Source organism: Salmo salar, chromosome 11, assembly GCF_965601325.2.
Source record: "Salmo salar chromosome 11, fSalSal1, whole genome shotgun sequence".
In the NCBI taxonomy this organism is placed as follows: domain Eukaryota; kingdom Metazoa; phylum Chordata; class Actinopteri; order Salmoniformes; family Salmonidae; genus Salmo; species Salmo salar.
In genome coordinates this window covers 98,389,215-98,414,460 of record NC_138301.1, presented here as the reverse complement: position 1 = coordinate 98,414,460, position 25,246 = coordinate 98,389,215, and the positions used below count along the sequence as shown (strand labels likewise).

The 25,246-nt window shown below is 44.4% G+C and overlaps 1 protein-coding gene across 2 annotated transcripts in view; it reads left to right on the top strand.

The window, feature by feature from the left end:
- gpsm1b (G protein signaling modulator 1b) overlaps positions 1-25,246 on the top strand; it is a 61,922-nt gene that overhangs the window by 32,076 nt on the left and 4,600 nt on the right. For both annotated transcript variants that reach the window (XM_014128695.3, XM_014128694.3), the window contains exons 10-12: positions 5,874-5,944; positions 6,065-6,229; positions 25,055-25,217. In XM_014128695.3, the coding sequence (XP_013984170.2) occupies positions 5,874-5,944; positions 6,065-6,229; positions 25,055-25,217 (399 nt within the window). The remainder of the gene's footprint in view (positions 1-5,873; positions 5,945-6,064; positions 6,230-25,054; positions 25,218-25,246) is intronic.

Genomic DNA, 25,246 nt, shown 5'->3' with positions numbered 1-25,246 from the left:
CGGGCAGGTTGTCGGGTGGCCAGACCTCACTAGTCCCAGGATGTCATCTGGAGAGAGAGGGGAGAAAGAGGTCAAGGCGTAGGGTAGTTCTGTGTGAGTGAGACCAGTGGACTCAATAGGTGATAGGTGAGTAGCGGATGTCGTCAACCTTCTTTTCAAAGTGATTGACAAAGTCGACTGCAGAGAGTGAGGAGGGAGGGGAGGGGTGGAGGGTTAAGGAGGGAGGATAAGGTAGAAAATAGTTTCCTAGGTTTAGAGGCAGAAGCTTGAAATTTAGAGTGATAGAAAGTGGCTTCAGCTGTGGATACAGAGGAAGAGAAGGTAGAGAGGAGGGAGCGAAAGGATGATAGGTCCTCCGGAAGTTTTGTTATATTTATATATTTGTTATATATATTTATATATTGGTCCAGACAATCTATACACCAAACATTATCCATTAATATATGAACATTGGAACATGTAATCACATGACTTAATTTGTGACATGTGTATAAAAAAAAATTATACCGCACTTGTACAAAGACTAAATATAGTGCAATACAGAAACCGCTGTAGTTTACAAATGACAATGAGTTGAATCATACTGTATATTTAGCATATTTGGGTTTGGAACAGGTCAAATAACAATAATGCTTTTAAACAATTTTAATTTGGAAATGTATTTCAAAATACATTTGAAGTCATTTGAATGATTCTTTATATTTTCTCAATCTCAATTTTGATACTGGAAATTAGATATTGACAATCAATCTAAACATTTCAATGTGGCCTGCCTAGACACTTGTTCTAACTTGTGTTGTTGACACCAAATTTCATGGATTTACACCAAACAGAAATTGTTCAGTGGCGCATTTTGATATTGTACTAAATATAGTAAAAGGATGTGAATGGGTTTTAATGTTTCTCCCAGACAGACATGCACTGTTACTCATTCACGTACAGTTATACAAATGACATACCCTACAATTCTACATGTAGTAAGAGTTGAGAGGAAATCTACGTATTGTCTTTTTCTTACCCATTTATGTCATTGTGATATATTGTTTGAAAAATATTCAGGCGATATACTCCTAGAGAACGGCAATGTTCTAAGGCTATGACAGGAGAAAGATAAAGGGGCCATGTGAGAAATAATCTGATGAAGATAGACGGATCTTCTTGATGAAGATAGACGGATAGATGGAATGTTGAGCGGTCATTGTTTGAGGTCACTTCAGGTAATTCCGGTCAATTGCATCTTCCATTGAGTCCGGGTTGGGAGGAAAGGGTTAGTCAGGTGGACACAGCCCTGCTCTGTCTATGGAGAGGACATGTTGGATGTTTATTTGAGACAGAGAGTGTCTGTTTGGAGCCCCAGGCCCATGCTGTACAGACTGTGGTTAGGTGGGACCCGAGCAGACAATGAGAAGAACAGACATTCAGGTTGTTATAATTGTGATGAAGTTTGGAGTATTGTAGTTTGCGATTCATTGGTGCTTAGTGTTTTCTATGCAAGAATAACTTTATGCCTTACTGGTTTGACAATTTGTAAATAGTATGTAATTTAGGACTGGGTTGTGTCTATTCATTTGGGGGGAATTCCAATCTGAGTTAAGCCACCGTAAATAATTCCCTTTTAATGCACTTTTCTCTCTACGCATTTTCTGACCTTGCTATTAATTTAGGGTGGCGATTTAACAAAATAAGGTGTGGCAGTGTGTCTTCAGATATTCTGACCTTGACTTAATTCCTTCATAATTCCACCACATTTACACATGATGAAAAGATGAATAAAGTGGAGCAGCTTGTCAGTTCCAAGTGGAACAACATCTACTTTCTTTTTTCCGATGGAAATAACACCATTCTCCATGAACTGTAATTTATAAATTGATAAGAACTATTGATAAGAGCTAGGTAAATGAGTAAGCCGTTTGGATAAGGGGATTGTAAATAAAAATAACAATTGTTTCAGATATATTTTACTTTATGATTGCTGGAGACAGATGTGAAACAAGCCATATGGCAGCGAACTGAAGCATATCAACATACTGTATCACCTTTTCCACAGTGAAGTTTATGATTATGCTGGCCTTACAACTTGGGATGAAATTGGGGAACCCAAGCTATCAGCTTCTGTAGCCATGAGCAAATGACAGTATAGCACCAAACCTACCAGTTTGATTTATGATTTCTATCATTTTTTTATTATATGCCCAGACTTTTCACTGTATTTTTTAAAACTATTTGTATCATGTTAAATATTAGCCTCTATCGGTAGCCACCGTCAGTTATACCCACATACATTTATAACTGTCAGTGACTTTAGTGTTAGTTTCCTTACATTTTACATCATTCAATTACATTGTTATTTTACTGTTCATTCCTCTGTCACGTTTGTGTGGTTGTTCCTGAGGATCTCTAGCAATAGTGGATCATATTAGGCTAACGTCTTATAAGTTGTGTAGTAATTTGGGACATGTAGTCTATTTGAATCATGATGGAACGCAAACCATACATAACAGTTCAAAACTGGAGCCTGTCGCATGGTTCACCACGACTGGACCGTTGTCGTCACAGTTCCATGATTATTGAGGATTATTATGGTAGATTTATAGGACTACTGTTCAACCCCTATTGTACACTTTTCTCACCTTCCAATATTTTATGGGTTGAACAATTGAATATGGCAGCTTTCAGGGGGAATCAAACCACTATTTCAGATTCACCAAACATTTTTTGTGTACATTTTTGTGAGTCTGTTGAGCTATGTTTTATTAAAAGGTACACCAAATTTAAAGGGATGTCTTCAGATAAATGTACTGAAAACCCTATTGAATGAAAACTCCATGAGAAAATCTGTTGACCAGCAAGTGGGAGGGTTTTCAGCAATTGAATTAAATGTATTCAACGTGCGCAAGGGAACCACGCCTGCAAAGTCTGTTACACACCTGCATACAGTAAATCTGAATCCCAACTACTGAAGTGCATAGGAAAGGTGTACATTTCCTAAGTCTGAATCGGGCCCTTGATGTGCATGTCTAAGATAACTAGGCCTTCAGTGAGTCCGTACACTGGACACGTGAGAGCCGAAGGGAACAAGTGTAGATAGATTTGGGATGGCCAAATCCAGCAAGAAACCAACATATACATTTTTAGATAAATAAAGTTAGGGGATTATGTCCCAGTCCAGACAGACATAACACAGACCATGTATGACAACAAAATATTTGGTTGTGTACACTGAGTACGGTGTAGAGTGAGTGATGGTAATCATCAAGCATTACATTTTCCGCTCTAAACAAATACACAGATGGGTTCTCTGATGCACATAACAGAAACACAATGAAAATAGAGACGTTAAGTTTAGAAAAATTAGGCCCCAGACACATGGTTAAAATCTATTGGTCATATCATGAAGCACAAATAAAAACTTTCAGAATAATGATAATAACATAACTTTCTAAATGTAATTGCTAATTCGATCCAAATAATTCTATAGCTAACGATACAACCAAATACATAGTGTTTTATTTTTTTACTTAGTGTCACATGACTGATAGATCTATGTAGATAGAACAAGCATGAGAAGTGGACTTCAGAAGTGGACATACAGGGTACGTCGGTAGGGCTGTGACGTTTGTGGATTTTTGGGTAACGATTGTCATGCAAATGGTACGGTTATTGTCAATTTTCATTTTTGTTGAAAAATGTTGTGAGCTTGTAATAAATACAACACAGCCTTGATGACACCCCTATCTCAAAAACGAATGGTTTTAATTGCTTGGAACTTTTGGATTATGATGCTTCTCTTCTGTTCTGCTCGTAAAATGATTACCAACTCTAACCACTTCAAATGACAAACTCATATTATGTAAACAATATCTACTTCAATATAAAGTTGAATCCCCCTTCCCCTAAAATAAATGTATTAAGATGATTATGATTTTAAAGTTCAGTTATTGTCGGTTACACAATTATACAATAATTGTGCCAGTCTTACACATTCTCTGTATCTCAGTGCAGGCCGTCCAGCTCACACCCTGGCCCAACATTCCCTAGGGGTTCATGGCTCGTAAAGGGCCCCTTATCAATAGTCTTTTTACTTGGCTGTCTGACTGAACCTCGTCCTCACCACACATCACAAGACCATCTGTTTGAGCTGTATGGGAAACAGTCTAGATATGTGTTTTGGTTTTATGTTTATAAAGGTTTATCGGTTGAGCAATGTAGTTTTTGAATGGTCACCCTACAGAACCTTTTGTAATACATCAATGTTAGAGACATTGGTAAGATAACGTTATTGCACCCTTTATAAGGGGTTTGTAAACCTATTTTTAAACTGTTTAAACCTCTTAGATATAAAGTCGCCTGTTTAGGGGACTCGCGTGGTTCTGGTACCGGTTCCGACTGACATTTTTGCTTATAAATGGATCTATGGACACCCTAGATCGAAATGGGGTAGCCCTGGTAGCGTCAGTCCTGGTTCCCACGGACGCAGTAGTATATTTAGTCCGCCTGTGTGAGGTAGGATGTGAAATCTAAGTAGCACATTCAGAGATAAAATAATTCATAGATTAAACAAAAAACACTTTGTTTAATATGAGATGAAAGGCAAGTTCTTAACGAGTTTAGGAAGCCAAGCTAGAGCTATGTGTGACGTTCACAGTTGTGGGAGGAGATGTTTTGATCAAGAGAGACCTTTAGAAAATATGCACATGTTCTCTAACACTAAACATACAAATATGTATTTTAGAGAGATAAGGAATCTTAGTGGTTTAATAATTGTATTGTGCTATATTTAGAAAACACATGTCAATTCAAGCCGTATCCATACAGTTTTGTTGAATTGGAAATGCGTCATAAAATATTTTGTAGTTTCATATTTGTACTGTGTACTTGAGTTTGTCCTCAAAAGTGACTACACCTCATCAATGTATAACTACTTTTACCAGAAAGGTGAGATTTTGACCTTTCTTGGAGTATGCAGCATTACTAGTTATTGTTTATGGTGCTCTCACAATAAATATTTACTTTCAGGGATTACGTAGATTATATTTTAGATTACATGTATTAATAGATTGAATCTGGATGATCAGTACAATCAGAAATGAATACATATTGTAACAAGATCAAGGGTGTGGCGTTTCCACGTCACTAAGGTCATTAACATAACAGGCACCAGTAGAATGCAAAGGGGAAGTTTATTAGGTATTTTCGTACATGGGGAATTCACCAATCACCTAACAGTCCACAAGCCGTTCTCTTTGTCCGTTCCATTTTTCCAGGGGTAATCCTCACACTCGGGTCCTCAGCCAATCTGGTCCGGTACACAAGGGGGTTAGTCCGACAGTCCAGGTCACAATGTGTAATCTCACAGATAGTATTCTCTCTTCTCTCTTCTCTCTTCTCTCTTCTCCCACTCTTCATAATGCTCTTGGTTCTCTCCTACTCTGCCCCATTATGCATGCTGCTTCCCCCTTTTATCCCCAAACATTCCCTGGCTTAACGAGTTACAGTCTTGCCTCGTTGGGGCAGGAAGTCCATATAAGGCCCGGGGGTGGAGCCAACAGACCGCCCAGATATCTCCCCTCAATCACCAATCCCCTCATCTCTCCCTGCCCACTGCCACAATATTTATGAAATATCTGTACATACTTTAACGACCCTAGCCTTGATGAGTGTGTTACTATGTCTCTGAGTGGGATTGTGGATAGGGTGTTTGTCTTGGGTCAGGTGACCCGGTTAAAGCCCTCCTCAGGGCAATAATGTCCCCCCATTCATTACAGTACTAAAGGGCACACTAAACCATCCATACACACTAAACCGTCCATTGACATGTTTACAAAGGGTATCTTATGCTTTGATGTCCTCTTTTGCTCTCTTCTTTGTTCTAGGAGCCAGACCCAAAATTACCAAGAGAAACAGTATGGACAGTGTCGAACTGTGGAAGTACTCGTCAGATAAGGTAAAAACAGTGATTTTGTTGATTCCATTGAGATTTCGTTTTCTCACCTAATTTCTGACATTTTATAAAATGACAACATACACATGTAAAATCAATGAAAATCCAATGGTATCACTGCAGAATGGAGACAGCCAGGAATTGGACAGTATATCCCGGAGATCCAAGAGTCAGCAGTCTCAGCCAAGTAGAGGGAAGGGCTACCCCGACAGCCAGTCCTCAGATGAGAGGCAGTGGTTTGACTCCCCTGTGGACGCCGATGAAATCACAGTCCAAGTCCCGCCTCCGGTGAGTAGCCATATCTTTATTTTCAATATTTATTTAACCATTATTTAACTAGGCAAGTCGGTTAAGAACAAATTCTTATTTACAATGACGGCCTACCCCGGCCAAACCCGGACGACGCTAGGCCAATTGTGCGCCGCCCTATGGGACTCCCAATCACGGCCGGATGTGATGCAGCCTGGATTCCAACCGGGGACTGCAGTGACGCCTCTTGCAACTAAGTTCTGAAAAACGTAGTTAACCAGAAAATATCATTTTCCATCCACGCAACCAATGTTTATCCGAGTAGATTTATATTTGTAACTTTCTTTTTAAATTGCCTACTTTGCCCACCCGTTGACATACAGTGCATTCAGACCCCTTGACTTTTTCCACATTTTGCTACGTTACAGCCTTATTCTAAAATTGATTAAATAAAAAAATAATTAGCAAATGTATTAAAAAAACAATAGAAATACCTTGTTAACATAAGGATTCAGACCTTTTGCTATGAGATTCGAAATTAAGCTCAGGTGCATCATTTTTCCAATGATCATCCTTGAGATGTTTCTACAACTTCATTGGAGTCCAACTGTAGTAAATTCAATTGATTGGACATAATTTGGAAAGGCACACAACTGTCTATATAAGGTCCCACAGTTGACAGTGCATATCGGAGCAAAAGCCATGCCATGAGGTCGAAGGAATTGTCTGTAGAGCTCCGAGACAGGATTGTTTTGAGGCACAGATCTTGGAAGTGTAGCAAAAAAATTCTACAGCATTGAAGGTCCCCAAGAACACTGTGGCCTCCATTCTTAAATGGAATAAGTTTGGAACCACCAAGTCTCTTCCTAGAGCTGGCCGCCTGGCTACACTGAGCAATCGGGGGAGTTCCTCTGTGGCGATGGGAGAACCTTCCAGAAGGACAACCATCTCTGCAGCATTCTACCAATCAGGCCTTTATGGTAGAGTGGCCAGACGGAAGCCACTCCTCAGTATAAGGCACATGACAGCCAGCTTGGAGTTTGACAAAAGGCACCTAAAGACTCTCAGACCATGAATTCTCTGGTCTGATGAAACCAAGATTGAACTCTTTGGCCTGAATGCCAAGCGTCACATCTGGAGGAAACCTGGCACCATCCCTACGGTGAAGCATGGTGGTGGCAGCATCATGCTGTGGGGATGTTTTTCAGCGGCAGGGACTGGGATACTAGTCAGGATTGAGGGAAAGATGAACGGAGCAAAGTACAGAGACTTCCTTGATGAAAACCTGCTCAGGACCTCAGACTGGGGCGAAGGTATACCTTCCAACAGGACAATGACCCGAAGTACACAGCAAAGACAACGCAGGAGTGGCTTTAGGACAAGTCTCTGAATGTTCTTAAGTGGCCCAGCCAGAGCCCGGACTTGAACCCGATCGAACATCTCTACAGAGACCTGAAAGTAGCTATGCCGCAACGCTCCCCATCCAACCAGACAGATCTTGAAAGGATCTGCAGAGAAGAATGGGAGAAACTCCCCAAATACAGGTGTGCCAAGCTTGTAGACTCGAGGCTGTAATTGCTGCCAAAGATGCTTCAACAAAGTACTGAGTAAAGGGTCTGAATGCTTATGTAAATTTGATATTTCCGTTTGTTATTTTTAATATACACTGCTCAAAAAAATAAAGGGAACACTTTAACAACACAATGTAACTCCAAGTCAATCACACTTCTGTGAAATCAAACTGTCCACTTAGGAAGCAACACTTATTGACAATACATTTCACATGCTGTTGTGCAAATGGAATACACAACAGGTGGAAATTATAGGCAATTAGCAAGACACCCCCAATAAAGGAGTGGTTCTGCAGGTGGGGACCACAGACCACTTCTCAGTTCCTATGCCTCATGGCTGATGTTTTGGTCACTTTTGAATGCTGGCGGTGCTTTCACTCTAGTGGTAGCATGAGACGGAGTCTACAACCCACACAAGTGGCTCAGGTAGTGCAGCTCATCCAGGATGGCACATCAATGCGAGCCTTGGCAAGAAGGTTTGCTGTGTCTGTCAGCGTAGTGTCCAGAGCATGGAGGCGCTACCAGGAGGCTGTAGGAGGGCAACAACCCAGCAGCAGGACCGCTACCTCCGCCTTTGTCCAAGGAGGAGCAGGAGGAGCACTGCCAGAGCCCTGCAAAATGACCTCCAGCAGGCCACAAATGTGCATGTGTCTGCTCAAACGGTCAGAAACAGACTCCATGAGGGTGGTATGAGGGCCCGACATCCACAGGTGGGGGTTGTGCTTACAGCCCAACACCGTGCAAGACGTTTGGCATTTGCCAGAGAACACCAAGATTGGCAAATTCGCCACTGGCACCCTGTGCTCTTCACAGATGAAAGCAGGTTCACACTGAGCCCGTGACAGATGTGACAGAGTCTGGAGACGCCGTGGAGAACGTTCTGCTGCCTGCAACATCCTCCAGCATGACCGGTTTGGCGGTGGGTCAGTCATGGTGTGGGGTGGCATTTCTTTGGGGGGCCGCACAGCCCTCCATGTGCTCGCCAGAGGTAGCCTGACTGCCATTAGGTACCGAGATGAGATCCTCAGACCCCTTGTGAGACCATATGCTGGTGCGGTTGGCCCTGGGTTCCTCCTAATGCAAGACAATGCTAGACCTCATGTGGCTGGAGTGTGTCAGCAGTTCCTGCAAGAGGAAGGCATTGATGCTATGGACTGGCCCGCCCGTTCCCCAGACCTGAATCCAATTGAGCACATCTGGGACATCATGTCTCGCTCCATCCACCAATGCCACGTTGCACCACAGACTGTCCAGGAGTTGGCGGATGCTTTAGTCCTCGGCCTGAGAGGAGATCCCTCAGGAGACCATCCGCCACCTCATCAGGAGCATGCCCAGGCATTGTAGGGAGGTCATACAGGCACGTGGAGGCCACACGCACTACTGAGCCTCATTTTGACTTGTTTTAAGGACATTACATCAAAGTTGGATCAGCCTGTAGTGTGGTTTTCCACTTTAATTTTGAGTGTGACTCCAAATCCAGACCTCCATGGGTTGATAAATTGGATTTCCATTGATTATTTTTGTGTGATTTTGTTGTCAGCACATTCAACTATGTAAAGAAAAAAGTATTTAATAAGATTATTTATTTCATTCAGATCTAGGATGTGTTGTTTAAGTGTTCCCTTTATTTTTTTGAGCAGTATATGTGCAAAATATTCCAAAAACCTGTTTTTGCCTTGTCATCATGTGTAAATGAGGGGGAAAAACAACTTAATCAATTTTAGGAAAAAGGTTGTAACGGAACAAAATGTGGAAAAAGTCAAGGGGTCTGAATACTTTCTGAATGCACTGTATAACTTCACTTCCTCATTATATCCCTGCCTAACAACAACATGCACCTGGTGTTTACTAGTCATGTTGATTTAATTGATCTTCATTTATTTAATTGATCTCTTAACCTGGAGAATATACCAGAGGAAATTAGAATAGTCAAACTCATCCCTATGTCAGCTCCACTAAAAGGCATCAGTTACAAAGACTGTTTTCAATGTGTAGCCTAGCTGTATAATGGGCTCAGAGACACAATTGCTTGAAGTGTGTTAGCGTTAGCAGATGGTAGCGATAGCACCTCTGAGTAGCTTGTATCTCCTTAAAGCCTCTAATTAAATCTGACACTTTCCTCCTAGTATCAAAGTGTTTTACTGAAAGGCATTATCTACCGATTCTAGCTTCCGTTTCCTCTCTGCGTTTTAGGAATGGCAGCCTTTTAAAAAATCAATGGAAGCTAACCTGACGGATAAAATGAAATAAATGTGATTAGCGCATTGAAGCTGGTGGTCAGGAAGACGCTTCTGAAGCTTATAGGGTCCTTGCATCTTTGCACCTTTAGTCTGAGATTTACATCATGATTATAGGGGCAAGGGAAAGTGCCATAGGTGAGACGTCATGTGATTTAATGAGGGTTAATGGACAATCTAGATCTCCAGGTTAATTCCTGGTAGACAGGAGTCTGGTGGCGTCAGAAGAAATCAGCATCCAGGAATAATACAAAGTAAACCTGCAGGCCTTTCTGACTGCTCTAGATTGTTCACAACAATATTCCTTTGTGCTTCCGTTATCCTTAGGACATCCTCAGCCAGCGTCAGCCAAAGCGGTTGTGCTTTGCTGTCACTTGGCATCGGAGGCGGTCAACCATGCGTCCCGGTTCTGTGATGCTGTTAATTGTTGCAATCAGTGGCTTGCCATGGAAAAGAGCGAGGAAGTCATTGTAAGAAGGAAGCCTGTTATTTAATGACTGACTAAAATAGCGGTTGTGCAATTGGGGGTTGATATGGAGACAAAGTGGACTTCCTCTGGCTAATCTTTCTCGTCTCCAGAAATAAGGTCAATAAAAATGGTATTTGAACTTTGCTCTATTTTTTTCACACCAGGTCACAAGTCGTTCTTCAAAAAATAAAATGCGAGTTGAAAGGGTTCGTGTTACAGTCTTTGGTTTTTCTCTGGATTTTGTTTTCGGTTGGTTCTGTTTGGGTGTGGCGCACACAGATTAGAATATTTTTCTTTGGATGGATTTTAACGGTGGTTGGCATCCAATATGTTGCATTACCACCCCCAACTGAACTATGGTATAAATTCATTACACTTTGGGAAACGAAACAAATATATAAATAAATAAAGCTGAAATAAATCATTCTCTCTACTATTATTCTGACATTTCACATTCTTAAAATAAAGTGGTGATCCTAAAACAGGGAATTTATAAACTTCCGACTTCAACTGTATATATGTATGTGTGTATATATGTACAGTTGAAATCGGAAGTTTACATACACCTTAGCCAAATACATTTAAACTCAGTTCTTCACAATTCCTGACATTTAATCCCAGTAAATATTCCCTGTTTTAGGTCAGTTAAGATCACCACTTTATTTTAAGAATATGAAATGTCAGCATAATAGTAGAGAATGATTTATTTCAGCTTTTATTTCTTTCATCACATTTCCAGTGGGTCAGAAGTTTACATACACTCAATTAGTATTTGGTAGCATTGCCTTTAAATTGGGTCAAACGTTTCAGGTGGCCTTCCACAAGCTTCCCACAATATGTTGGGTGAATTTTGGCCCATTCCTCCTGACAGAGCAGGTGTAACTGAGTCTGGTTTGTAGGCCTCCTTGCTTGCACACGCTTTTTCAGTTCTGCCCACAGATTTTCTATAGGATTGAGGTCAGGGCTTTGTGATGGCCACTCCAATACCTTGACTTTGTTGTCCTTAAGCCATTTTGCCACAACTTTGGAAGTATGCTTGGGGTCATTGTCCATTTGGAAGACTCATTTGCGACCAAGCTTTAACTTCCTGATTGATGTCCTGATTGCTTTAATATATCCACATGATTTTCCTCCCTTATGATACCATCTATTTTGTGAAGTGCACCAGTCCCTCCTGCAGCAAAGCACCCCCACAACATGATGCTGCCACCTACGTGCTTCACGGTTGGGATGGTGTTCTTCGGCTTGCAAGCGACCCCTTTTTCCTCCAAACATAACGATGGTCATTATGGCCAAACAGTTATATTTTTGTTCATCAGACCAGAGGACATTTCTCCAAAAAGTACGATCTTTGTCCCCATGTGCAGTTGCAAACTGTAGAAGGGCTTTTTTTATGGCGGTTTTGGAGCACTGGCTTTTTCCTTGCTGAGCGGCCTTTCAGGATATGTTGATATAGGACTCGTTTTACTGTGGATATAGATACTTTTGTACCTGTTTCCTCCAGCATCTTCACATGGTCCTTTGCTGTTGTTCTGGGATTGATTTGCACTTTTCGCACCAAAGTACGTTCATCTCTAGGAGACAGAACGCGTCTCCTTCCTGAGCGGTGTGACGGTTGCGTGGTCCCATGGTGTTTATACTTGAGTACTATTGTTTGTACAGATGAACGTGGTACCTTCAGGCATTTGGAAATTGCTCCCAAGGACATTGCTCCCAAGGACTTGTGGAGGTCTACAAAAAAAAACATTTCAGAAGTCTTGGCTGATTTTCTTTTGATTGTCCCATGATGTCAAGCAACAAGGCACTGAGTTTGAAGGTAGGCCTTGAAATACATCCACAGGTACACCTCCAATTGACTCAAATGATGTCAATTAGCCTACCAAAAGCTTCTAAAGCCATGACATCTTTTTCTGGAATTGTCCAAGCTGTTTATTAGCACAGTCAACTTAGTGTATGTAAACTTCTGACCCACTGGAATTGTGATACAGTGAATTATAAGTGAAATAATCTGTCTGTAAACAATTGTTGGAAAACTTATTTGTGTCATGCACAAAGTAGATGTCCTTACCGACTTGCCAAAACTATAGGTTGTTAACAAGAAATTTGTTGAGTGGTTGAAAAATGAGTTTTAATGACTTCAACTTAAGTGTATGCAAACTTCCGACTTCAACTGTGTGTGTGTGTGTGTGTCCTTTTCTTTTTTTACCCTACCCTCATTAAAACCCACCACCTTATTCCACTGCTTTATGCCTATTTGATTCTACCCCAGGCCTGAGAGGACTGGACACTACCACTAACACACCCTGTAACTCTTCTGAAGTGAAATCTCATATCCCCAAGTACTTTTCTGCAGCTACCACTACGACATCTATTTTCTGTGACTTACGTTCCAGCTCTGCGGTACAGTTGATAACCATTGCTATGAACACTAAGAAGCCAACCTTACTGAAACATATATCACTCATTGGCCTATCCCTCTGTTCTGGAACAGATCTACTATTCACAGGGATCCTCTCAGAATCCCTCACCCTTGATCCACCCTCCTACTTTCTTCACTGCCTCAGAATACGACATCTTCTGCACTACTTTGACCCTGCCCACCTCAACCTGCCTCTCTCGTACCGGACAACTCTGATCCCCAGCAACATGGGCACCCATACAGTTGACAATGTTTTCCGCCAAAATTACACATTCCTCTGTTCCATGTCTTCCTGCACACTTCCCACACATTGGAATCTCCCTCCTACACACTGCTGCAACATGCCCATAAACGTGACACCTGTATCCCTGCAGTGGATTCGGCACAAAACCTCTAACAGCATAACTCGTATATCTTACCATTACTTTGTCAGGTAAAGACCCTGAATCAAAGCTCAAAAGAACAGACTGTGTCACCTCTGTTTCACCACACTCACCACCGGATCTGCATCGCACCAAACAGCGAGCGTCACAAACTCCAGGAATCAAGGGTTGCAACCTACATTAATGAGCACAAGGTTATCTTGCTTTAGAAAGCTGCAGTCCTTGCAGATTGAGTATGAGTTTGTGTTGACATAAAAATACCTTCAAACAGGGCACAAAGTACTAATATCCCTACACAAAAAACTATCCAGAGAAGTAATCTCTCATTACAAGGTTTCTGTCTTTTCCACCAGTACCCAGAGACAAGGATGGACAGAACTGGTTATCCGTATTTGCCAGTTTGGCATTACTGTCATGAGAAAAGCCATATTTGTTTCTGTGTCCTAAGTTGAAACAGAACATTTTGAGAGAAAAAGCTTTCATCTTGTGGGAGCCCTCCAGCCCATTAAGTCTCTGGTTGGGACTGGTTTATCTACTAAACAAGATCAGATTTGAATGAACCCTTTGTTTCAGAAGGGTTTGTATCTCTGCAGAGTGGTGATGCTGTTAAACAGCCAATCAAGATACTGGGAGACACTGGGGCCGCCCAGTCCTTCATTTTGTTTGACACATCAGCAACTGGTGACAGTGTGTTGGTTCAAGGCATGGAGATGGGTTGCAGATGGGTTGCTTGTAAAATGTGGAACTCAAGTCTGATCTTGTTTCTGGTCGCGTGGTCGTTAGAGTGAAGCCTACCCTACCTGTGAAGGGAGTCTTGTTGATTTTAGGCAATGATTTGGCTGGAGGGAAAGTTGTGCTGAATTCTGTTGTTTGTTAGGTGCCAGAGTAGAGGAACCTGATGGGTTATCAGAGAAATACCCTAGAGTGTTCCTAGCTGGTGCTTTTACACGTGCTATGTCTAAGAAGATTGCTGAGAGCAAGTCTAGTTTTGAGGAGGATGTCAGTAGTCTCACAATGTTTGATCTGTCTGAAACATTTCTGTGTGGTCCTGACTTTGTAGCCTGGTCTCAGTGACTAGACGTAACATAGTAAATGTTATCCGGGACACAGAAATATTATATGCTCTGTTTGGTATGTTTACTTAAGGCAAAAAGGAAAGTAGGGTGGTTGGTCTGGGTGCATGGGTGGGAGTATAACGAGAACATCTAGCAACCCTGGGCAACCCTGAATCTCATCACGGACAACTTTCGCATTTTAGCTAATAAGCAACTTTTCAACTACTTAGCATGTTAGCTGACCCTAACCTTAAACCTAGTAACATATTGTATGTTTTACAAATTGGTAACATTTTGGACGTTTTTCAAATTCGTAACATATAATACTAACTGTAATTCATAACATCAAATGTGAATTGGCTGATGGTCATCCACAAATTAATACATACCACACGAAATGTAACATATCATACTAAATTGAGTGTTCAGATTTAAGTACAGAATAATACGAAAGGTTGGGTTTTGGTAGAACTCCAAAGGTGAGCGAGTTGGTAGGACCTCTGAAAAGAGAGGGGGTCCTTACAGTTGACACTTCGATGTTTAGGAAGCAGCTGATTGCTGAACAGAGAAAATATGCTTCCCTCTCCCTTCTTTTTGCAGAGATACTGTACATCCAGAGGATGAGTTTGATGAAGTTTGTGTGGGTTACTTTGACAAAGATGACATTATGTGAGAAAATAGCATTCCCACGACACTTTTAGTCAAGGCTACAGGCCCCGGTGTATCTCAAATTGTCATTCAAGTTACACTCTGACAAGAGATACTGTACTTATGAGGGTAGTATTGCAGGCCATCTTGGGGTCAAGATGTATGACCGTATCTTGCATAACTTCTTCTGGTCTGAAACAGGATGTTGTGGCTTACTGTAGATCCTGTTGCGTCTGTCAACTTGACAGTTAACATGTCAGAGTGAAATTGCCACGGCAACCTAGTGGGTCAAAGAAAAGAAAAGTCTGACCATTCATGGCAAAAGTGGAGGCCATTATTAAGCTTCCTGTGCCAACTTCTCGCCAGGAACTGTGCAGATTATTGGGAATGACTGGCTATTACCGGGGATTTTGCAAGAACTTTGGCCAAGTTGTTGCCCACCTGTAGCTCAGTTGGTAGAGCATGGTGTTTGCAACGCCTGGGTTGTGGGTTCGATTCCCACAGGGGGCCAGCACAGGAAAAAAAAAAAAATGTATATGAAATGTATGCGTTCACTACTGTAAGTCGCTCTGGATAAGAGCGTCTGCTAAATGACTAAAATGTAGTCCTAAAGTCATTTTTCATTGGAGCCCAGACTGTCAGGCAGCATTTGAGAAGACAAAGACACTTTGGTCTCTGCGCCAGCTGCTCCGGATTTCCGTTGTCCATTTGCTTTGTACACAGATGCCAGTGATGTAGGAGCATGTACTGTGCTCCTACAGAAAGACGATGTCGAGCACCCCGTGGGGTAATTTTCAAAGAAATTGGCCTCATTTCATAAACACGGCTCCACCATCGAAAAGGAGACCATTGCTTTGCTACTGGCTCTTCAGCACTTCTAGGTTAATGTGTTGGTCTCTGCCTCTCTTGTAGTCTATACCAATCATAATCGTCTCGTATTCCTGCAGAGGGTTCTACAAATCGCAGACTCCTTCGCTGGAGTCTGATGTTGCAGGAATTTCCCCTTGAAATCTGACATGTCCGTGGTAAGGACAACTTGGTGGCTGATTTGTCTTTCAAGGGTGGGCGGTCAATAACATTTTTGTGTTCTGTGTTTAGCCAGTGACTAGACCTGGTACACATTTTGTTTTGATTTCACATTTCAGCCGTATTGGAGATTTAGTTTTGGTTTGGTTGGGCTCGTCCCGAGGGAATAGGGACAATAGAAAAATAAAAATGTTCCCTCTGTTTTCAAGAACTTGAGTACACAGCTGATATTTAAGAGTTGCTGACCCAGTGCTTCGGTGGGCAAAAGAGATGATAGGAGAGCAACACCATTCGTTAGCTCTTCCACTTCAAGTTGTCAGAACAAAGGTGGCGAGAGAGGGAGGTACGAGGGAGGGAGGTGGCGAGAGAGAGAAAGAGAGGGAGGTGGTGAGGGGAAGAGGGGGAGGGAGGTGGCGAGGGGAAGGGAGGTGGCGAGGGGAAGAGGGGGAGGGAGGTGGCGAGGGGAAGGGAGGTGGCGAGGGGAAGGGAGGTGGCGAGGGGGAGGGAGGTGGCAAGGGGGAGGGAGGTGGCAAGGGGAAGATGGGGAGGGAGGTGGAGAGGGGGCGAGGGGAAGAGAGAGAGGGAGATGGAGATCGAGGGAGGGAGGTGGCGAGGGAGAGAAAGGGAGTGGGCGAGAGAGAGGGGGAGAGAGGGAGGTGGCGAGGGAGGGGGCAGGGGAGAGGGGGAGAGAAAGGGAGGGGATGAGGGAGAGAAAGGGAGGGGGCGAGAGAGTGAGGGAGTTGGCGAGGGAGAGAAAAGGGGGGTGGCGAGGGAGAGAAAAGGGGGGTGGCGAGGGAGGGAGAGAGAGCGAAGGTGGTGGCGAAGGAGAGGGAGGGAGGTGGCGAGGGAGAGGGAGGGAGGGGTTGAGAGAGAGTGAGGGAGTGGGCGAGGGAGGGGGTAGGGGAGAGAAAGGGAGGGGGTGAGGGAGAGAAAGGGAGGGGAAGAGAGAGTGAGGGAGTTGGGAGGAGGGGAGGGAGGTGGCGAGGGAGGGTGCGGGGGAAAGAAAGGGAGGAGTTGTGAGGGAGGTGGAGAGGGAGGGAGGGGGAGAGGGAGGGAAGGAGGTGGCGAGGGGGAGAGAGAGGGAGGGTGGTGGCGAGGGAAAGTGGGAGAGAAAGGGAGGGAGAGAGTGAGGGAGGTGTCGAGGGAGGGAGATGGCGAGGGGAAGTGGGAGAGGGAGGGAGGTGGTGAGGGGAGAGGGGGAGAGAAAGGGAGGGGGCGAGGGAGAGAAAGAGAAAGGGAGGGAGAGAAAGGGAGGGGGCGAGGGAGAGAAAGGGAGGGGGCAAAGGGAGTGAAAGGGAAAGGGAGGGAGAGAAAGGGAGGGGGCGAGGGAGAGAAAGGGAGGGAGGGAGGGCGAGAGTGAGGGAGGGAGGGAGGGGGTGAGAGGGGGAGGGAGATGGTAAGGGGGAGGGAGAGAGGGAGGTGGAAAAGGAGATAAAGGGAGGGAGGTAGAGGGAGGGAGGTGGAAAGGGAAGGAGATAGAAAGGGAGAGGGAAAGGGAGCGAGGGAGGTGGCGAGGGAGAGAAAGGGAGGGGGGGAGAGGGAGGGAGGTCGCGAGGGAGAGAAAGGGAGGGAGATAGGGAGCTGGAGAGAGGGAGGGAGGGAGAGAAAGGGTGGGAGTGAGGGAGATGGCAAGGGAGGGAGAGAGGGAGGAAGAGAAAGGGAGGGCGAGAGGGAGGGAGGTAGACAGAGGGGGGAGGTAGAGGGAGAGAGAGGGAGGTGGCGAGGGGAAGAGGTGGTGAGAGGGGGGAGGTGGCGAGGGAGGTAGCGAGGGAGAGCGGGAGGTAGCGAGGGAGAGCAGGAGGTGGTGAGGGGAAGAGGGAGGGAGGTGGCGAGGGGGAGGGAGATGGATGGAGAGGGAGGGAGGGAGGGGGCGAGAGGGAGGGGGAGTGGGAGGTGACGAGGGAGAGCGGGAAGTGGCGAGGGGAAGAGGGAGAGCGGGAGGTGTCGAGGGAGAGGGAAAGCGGGAGGTGGCGAGGGGGAGAGAGAGGGAGGGAGGTGGCGAGGGGAAGAGAGAGAGAGAGGGAGGGAGGTGGCGAGGGGGAGAAAAGGAGAGCGAGAGAGGAAGGAGATGGAGGTAGGAAGAGAGGGGGGGAGGAGGTGGGGGGAGGGAGGGAGTGGGCGAGAGAGGGAGTGGGCGAGGGAGAGAGGGAGGGAGATAGGGGGAGAGGGAGGTGGCGAGGGAGAGAGAGAGGGGGAGAGGGAGGTGGCGAGGGAGAGAGAGGGAGGTAGGGGAGAGGGAGGGAGGTGGCGAGAGGGAGGGGGCGAGAGGGAGGGGGAGTGGGAGGTGACGAGGGAGAGCGGGAAGTGGCGAGGGGAAGAGGGAGAGCGGGAGGTGTCGAGGGGGAGAGAGAGGGAGGGAGGTGGCGAGGGGAAGAGAGAGAGAGAGAGGGAGGGAGGTGGCGAGGGGGAGAAAAGGAGAGCGAGAGAGGAAGGAGATGGAGGTAGGAAGAGAGGGGGGGAGGAGGTGGGGGGAGGGAGGGAGTGGGCGAGAGAGGGAGTGGGCGAGGGAGAGAGGGAGGGAGATAGGGGGAGAGGGAGGTAGGGGAGAGGGAGGGAGGTGGCGAGGGGAAGAGAGAGAGAGAGAGGGAGGTGGCGAGGGGATGAGACATGGGAGAGAGAGGGAGGTGGTGAGAGGAAGAGAGAGAGAGGGGGCGGTGGCGAGGGAAAGAGAGAGAGACAGGGAGAGGGAGGTGACGAGGGGATGAGACATGGGAGAGAGAGAGGGAGGTGGTGAGAGGAAGAGAGAGAGAGGGGGAGGTGGCGAGGGAAAGAGAGAGGGAGAGGGAGAGGGAGGTGACGAGGGGATGAGACATGGGAGAGAGAGAGGGAGCTGGTGAGGGGAAGAGAGAGAGGGAGGTGGTGAGGGGAAGAGAGAGAGAAGTGGCGAGGGAAAGAGAGGGAAGGGTGGAAAGGAGGAGAGTGGTGGGGGGAAGAGAGGGGAGTGAGTCAGGCGTGTGGGGAGTGAGGGAAGGGGAGAGCGCTCGGAGAGAGAGAAAGGGAAAGATCGGAAAGAGAGGTGCTTGTGTGGTAAGTCACTTCATACTCTTTATCTAAATGATTGTTTGATGGATGATAGTGTTGCTATCTAACTAGTCTCTAAGTTTTGGCTTATGTTAGCCTAAATGTCTGTTTTTATTGCTTTGCCAGAGAGTCAGACACATTTTGTGGCAATTAAATGCATTTATAATGCCCAGTAAAGCGAACCTTTGAAGTGTAGTCTAATTTTGGTATGAAGTTTTCACAAGAAAGTTGCTGCTGAAAATGTGACCGCCTATAGCAACATCACTGTTGTATCGTACTACTGAACATTCTAGTCTTGTTCACTGTGTTGCCCTTTATCTATATCACGCTGTACCAAGTTGAGTCTTAAAGGTTTTCAATTATCAACGCAAATGTTTAGTCAATCTAATTATCAACCAGAACGTAATGGGATTGTACGTTATGTGTATCCTGTTCTATTTGTTTGGCGATAATGCTTGGTGTTGATTGTGTCATAATGGTGTGTCATTATGGTATGACATCCAGGGGGATAATGACACCATCTACCATTACTGATCCATGGTGTGTCCTATGGTTTACCGCCTTTGATGTCTACCATTAACCTACCAAGGCATTTATCATCAACATGGAGGCAGGATCATACTTCAATGCAGAGAATCATGTTCATTTATCCTGAGGGTGGAAATTGGAGATGGCTATACTGTGGTACTGGGATGTTGATGCTTAGAGGATCCTGGATTATTTACGTGTACTGTATAGAGAGGTTGTGCTATGTTTGACCCAAATAAACAAAAGTGATGAATAATCATATTTACATTGGAATTAGCGCGTTATAACAGTATACATTATTTGTAACATATTCATCAACATATTAACACTGAGGTGTTGATAGCTTTGAAAGGTCTAGTTTTGTTATTCATGTTAAATTTTAAGTGGGCAAGAAAGGAGGTTTATTTTTACATTATGTCAGGTGACGGATTGAGCAACCTTGAAGATCTAGGCCAAGGTATATACCCTCGGTAGGGCATTCTCAGCACTGAGGGACATAATTGGTCAGATTGTGAGAACACTTATGTGCTGTTCCAGGCAGTATCAAAGGCATTTTGTGTCCAAAGTGCTATGAAAAGATTAAGAACAACTCAAACAACAACAACTTGATTTTTAATGCTACACACAGATCACCAAAATGATGTAGAGGCAGTGCTGGAAAAAGTACTCAATTGTCATAGTTAAAGTAAAGATACTTTAATAGAAAATGACTCAAGTAAAAGTCAGTAACCCAGTAAAATGCTACTTGAGTAAAAGTCTAAACGTTTTTTGGTTAAGTATCAAAAGTAAATGGAACTGCTAAAATGTTCTTAAGTATCAAAAGTGAAAGTAAAATAAATTAACATTCCTTATATTAAGCAAACCAGACAGTAGAATTTTCCAGGGGGCACACTCAGACATAATTTACAAACGAAGCATTTGTGTTTAATGAGTCCGCAAGTACAGATGCAGTAGGGATGACCAGCAATGTTTTCTTGATAAGTGTGTGAATTGGACCATTTTCCTGTCAGAATGTAATGAGTACTTTTGGGTGTCAGGGAAAATATATGGAGTAAAAAGTACATTCTTTTCTTTAGGAATGTTGTAAAGTTAAATTTGCCAAAAATATAAATAAACTCAGCGAAAAAATAAATGTCCTTCACTGTCAACTGCGTGTATTTTCAGCAAACTTAAAATGTGTAAATATTTGTATGAATATAAGATTCAACAACTGAGACATAAACTGAACAAGTTCCACAGACATGTGACTAACCGAAATTTAATAATGTGTCCCTGAACAAAGGGGGGGGGGGGTCAAAATCAAAAGTAACTGTCAGTATCTGGTGTGGCCACCAGCTGCATTAAGTACTGCAGTGCATCTCCTCCTCATGGACTGCACTAGATTTGCCTGTTCTTGCTGTGAGATGTTACCCCGCTCTTCCACCAAGGCACCTGCAAGTTCCCGGACATTTCTGGGGGGAATGGCCCTAGCCCTCACCCTCCGATCCAACAGGTCCCTGACGTGCTCAATGGGATTGAGATCCGGGCCCTTCGCTGGCCATGGCAGAACACGGACATTCCTGTCTTGCAGGAAATCATGCACAGAACGAGATGTATGGCTGGTGGCATTGTCATGCTGGAGGGTCATGTCAGGAAGAGCCTGCAGGAAGGGTACCACATGAGGGAGGAGGATGTCTTCCCTGTAAAGCACAGCGTTGAGATTGCATGCAATGACAACAAGCTCAGTCCGATGATGCTGTGACACACCGCCCCAGACCATGACGGACCCTCCTCCTACAAATCGATCCCACTCCAGAGTACAGGCCTTGGTGTAATGCCCATTCCTTTGACGATATACGCAAATCCGACCATCACCCCCGGTTAGACAAAACCGTGACTCGTCAGTGAAGAGCACTTTTTGCCAGTCCTGTCTGGCCCAGCAACGGTGGGTTTGTGCCCATAGGCGACGTTGTTGCCAGTGATGTCTGGTGAGGACCTGCCTTACAAGCCCTCAGTCCAGCCTCTCTCAGCCTATTGCGGACAGTCTGAGCACTGATGGAGGGATTGTGCGTTCCTGGTGTAACTCGGGAAGTTGTTGTTGCCATCCTGTACCTGTTTCGCAGGTGTGATGTTCGGATGTACCGATCCTGTGCAGGTGTTGTTACACGTGGTCTGCCACTGCGAGGACGATCAGCTGTCCGTCCTTTCTCCCTGTAGCGCTGTCTTAGGCATTTCACAGTACGGACATTGCAATTTATTGCACTAGCCACATCTGCAGTCCTCATGCCTCCTTGCAGCATGCCTAAGGCTCGTTCACGCAGATGAGCAGGGACCCTGGGCATCTTTCTTTTGTTTTTTTTTCCCAGAGTCAGCAGAAATGCCTCTTTAGTGTCCTGAGTTTTCATAACTGTGACCTTAATTGCCTACCGTCTGTAAGTTGTTAGTGTCTTAATGACCGTTCAACAGGTGCATGTTCACTAATTGTTTATGGTTCATTGAACAAGCATGGGAAACAGTGTTTAAACCCTTTACAATGAAGATCTGTGAAGGTGTTTGGATTTTTACAAATTATCTTTGAAAGACAGGGTCCTGAAAAAGGGACGTTTCTTTTTTTGCTGAGTTTAGTAAAGTACAGATACACCAAAAAACTACTTAAGCCCAGAACAGTCTCAGTTCGTCAGGGAATGGACTCTACAAGGTGTCAAGTGTTCCAAAGGGATGCTGGGCAATGCTTCCCACAGTTGTCAAGTTGGCTGGATGTCCTTTGAGTGGCAGACCATTCTTGATACACACAGGAAACTGTTGAGCGTGAAAAACCCAGCAGAGTTGCAGTTCTTGACACAAACCGGTGCGCCTGGCACCACTACTATACCCCGTTCAAAGGCACTTCAATCTTTTGTCTTGCCCATTCACCTTCTGAATGGCACAAATGCACAATCCATGTCTCAATTGTCTTAAGGCTTAAAAATGTAATTCAGATTTTTTTGTCACTGGCCTACACAAAATACCCCATAATGTCAAAGTTGAATTATGTTTTTAGAAATCTGTACAAATTAATAAAAATGAAAAGCTAAAGTGTCTTGAGTCAATACTGTAGGTATTTAACCCCTTTGTTATGGCAAACCTAAATAAGTTCAGGAGTAAAAAATTGGCTTAAGTTACATGAGTTGCATGGACTCACACTGTGATTTTCTAATGCCTACCTCATATCTGTATTCCATACATACAATTATCTGTAAGGTCCCTCAGTCGAGCAGTGAATTTCAAACACAGATTCAACAACAAAAATCAGGGAGGTTTTCTAATGCCTCGCAAAGAAGGACAAATATTGGCAGAAGAGTGAAAATAAAAAAGCAGACATTGAATATCCTTTTAAGCATGGTGAAGTTGTTATTAACTACACTTTGGATGGTGTATCAATACACCCAGTCACTACACAGATGCAGGTGTCCATCCTAACTCAGTTGCCGCAGAGAAAGGCACTGAAGTAAATCTGCAAAAAATGTGTCAAAGAAATGCACTTTTTGTCCTGAATACAAAGCATTATGTAAAGGGGAAATGTAACACAACACATCACTGAGTACCATTCTTCATATATAAAAAGAAACAGAATAGAGCTAAGCTCAGGCTAAATCCTAGAGGAAAATCTGGTTGTCTACTTTCCAACAGACACTAGGAGACAAATTCACCTTTCAGCAGGACAATAACCTAAAACACAAGCCCAAATATACACTTCAGTTGTTTACCAAGAAGGCAGTGAATGTTCTGGAGTGGCCAAGTTACAATTTTGATTTAAATCGGCTTGAAAATCTATTGCAAGACCTGTAAGGGGTTGTATAGAAATGATCAACAACCAATTTGACAGAGCTTGAAGGTATTTTGAAAATAATAATGGGGAAATGTTGTGCAATCCAGGTGTGGAAAGCTCTTAGAGACTTACCCAGAAAGACTCACAGCTGTAATCGCTGCCAAAGGTGCTTCTTAGATTAGATAGATAGATAGATATCTGTATTTCTATCTACACTACATTACCAAAAGTATGTGGACACCTGCTCGTCAAACATCTCATTCCAAAGTCATGGGCATTAATATGGGAGTTGGTCCCCCTTTGCTTATAAACAGCCTCCACTCTTCTGGGAAGGCTTTCCACCAGATGTTGGAAGATTTTTGCAAGGACTTGCTTCCATTCAGCCACAAGAGCATTAGTGAGGTCAGGCACTGATGTTGGGCTATTAGTCCAGCGATGTGGTTGCGGTCAGGGCTCTGTGCAGTCCAGTCAAGTTCTTCTACACCGATCTCAATAAACCATTTCTGTATGGACTTCACTTTGTGCAAGGGGGCATTGTCATACTGAAACAGGAGAGGGCCTTCCCCAAACTGTTGCCACAAAGTTGGACCCACAGAATCGTCTAGAATGTCAATTTATGCTGTAGCGTTAAGCTTTCCCTTCACTGGAACTAAGGGGCCTAACCCGAACCATGAAAAACAGTCCCAGACCATTATTCCTCCTCCACCAAACTTTACAGTTGGCACTATGCATTGTGTCAGGTAGCGTTCTCCTGGCATCCGCCAAACCCAGATTCGTCTGTCGGACTGCCAGATGGTGAAGCGTGAATCATCACTGCAGAGAACGCGTTTCCACTGCTCCAGAGTCATTGCACATGGTGATCTTAGGCTTGTGTGCGGCTGCTCGGCCATGGAAACCCATTGCATTAGGCTCCCAACAAATAGTGCTTGTGCTGACGTTGCTTCCAGAGGCAGTTTGGAACTTGGTAGTGAGTGTTACAACCGTGGACAGACAATTTATATGCGCTAAGTGCTTCAGCACTTGGTGGTCCCATTCTGTGAGCTTGTGTGGCCTACCACTTTGAGGCTGAGCCGTTGTTGCTCCTACACATTTCCACTTCACAATAACTGCACTTACTGTTGACTGGGGCAGCTCTAGCAGGGCAGACATTTGACGAACTGACTTGTTGGAAAGGTGGCATTCTATACGGTGCCACGTTGAAAGTCACTAAGCTTTTCAGTAAGGCCATTGTACTATGAATGTTTGTCTATGGAGATTGCATGGCTGTGTGCTCGATTTTATACATTTGTCAGCAACGGGTGTGGCTGAAATCAATCTCTCATCTGAGAAGGAGACCGTGATCTCAGCTTGACTTGCTGTTTAAATAAAATCCAGAACACTACTCACCCCAAACCAGGTATCCTCTTATACAATTTTTTTATTTAATCTTTATTTAACTAGGCAAGTTAGTTAAGAGCAAATTCTTATATACAATTATGGCCTAGGAGCAGTGGGTTAATTCAGGGGCAGAACGACAGATTTTTACCTTGTCAGCTCAGGGATTCGATCTAGCAACCCTTAGGTAACTGGCCCAATGCTCTAACCACTAGGCTACCTGCCGCCCCACAAGCCAAACATGAACCACATAAAAAGGATATAAGAGACAATTGGGTCAGTGTGTGTGGGATGAAAGGTTGTGCTGCCTCTTCTATCACTTAGCGTCCATGTCTCTCTGTTTCAGAAGCTAAGTCGTGACCCCTCTGATGAGGACTGCTTCTTCGACCTCCTCAGCAAGTTTCAGAGCAGCCGCATGGATGACCAGCGCTGCCACCTTGACGACCCGAACATAGAGAACGGAGAAAACGGCGAGAATGGAGGGGCTGTCTCTCTTAATGAAATGCTAGGTAGGTTAGCGAATTAGTGCTGTGCAGTC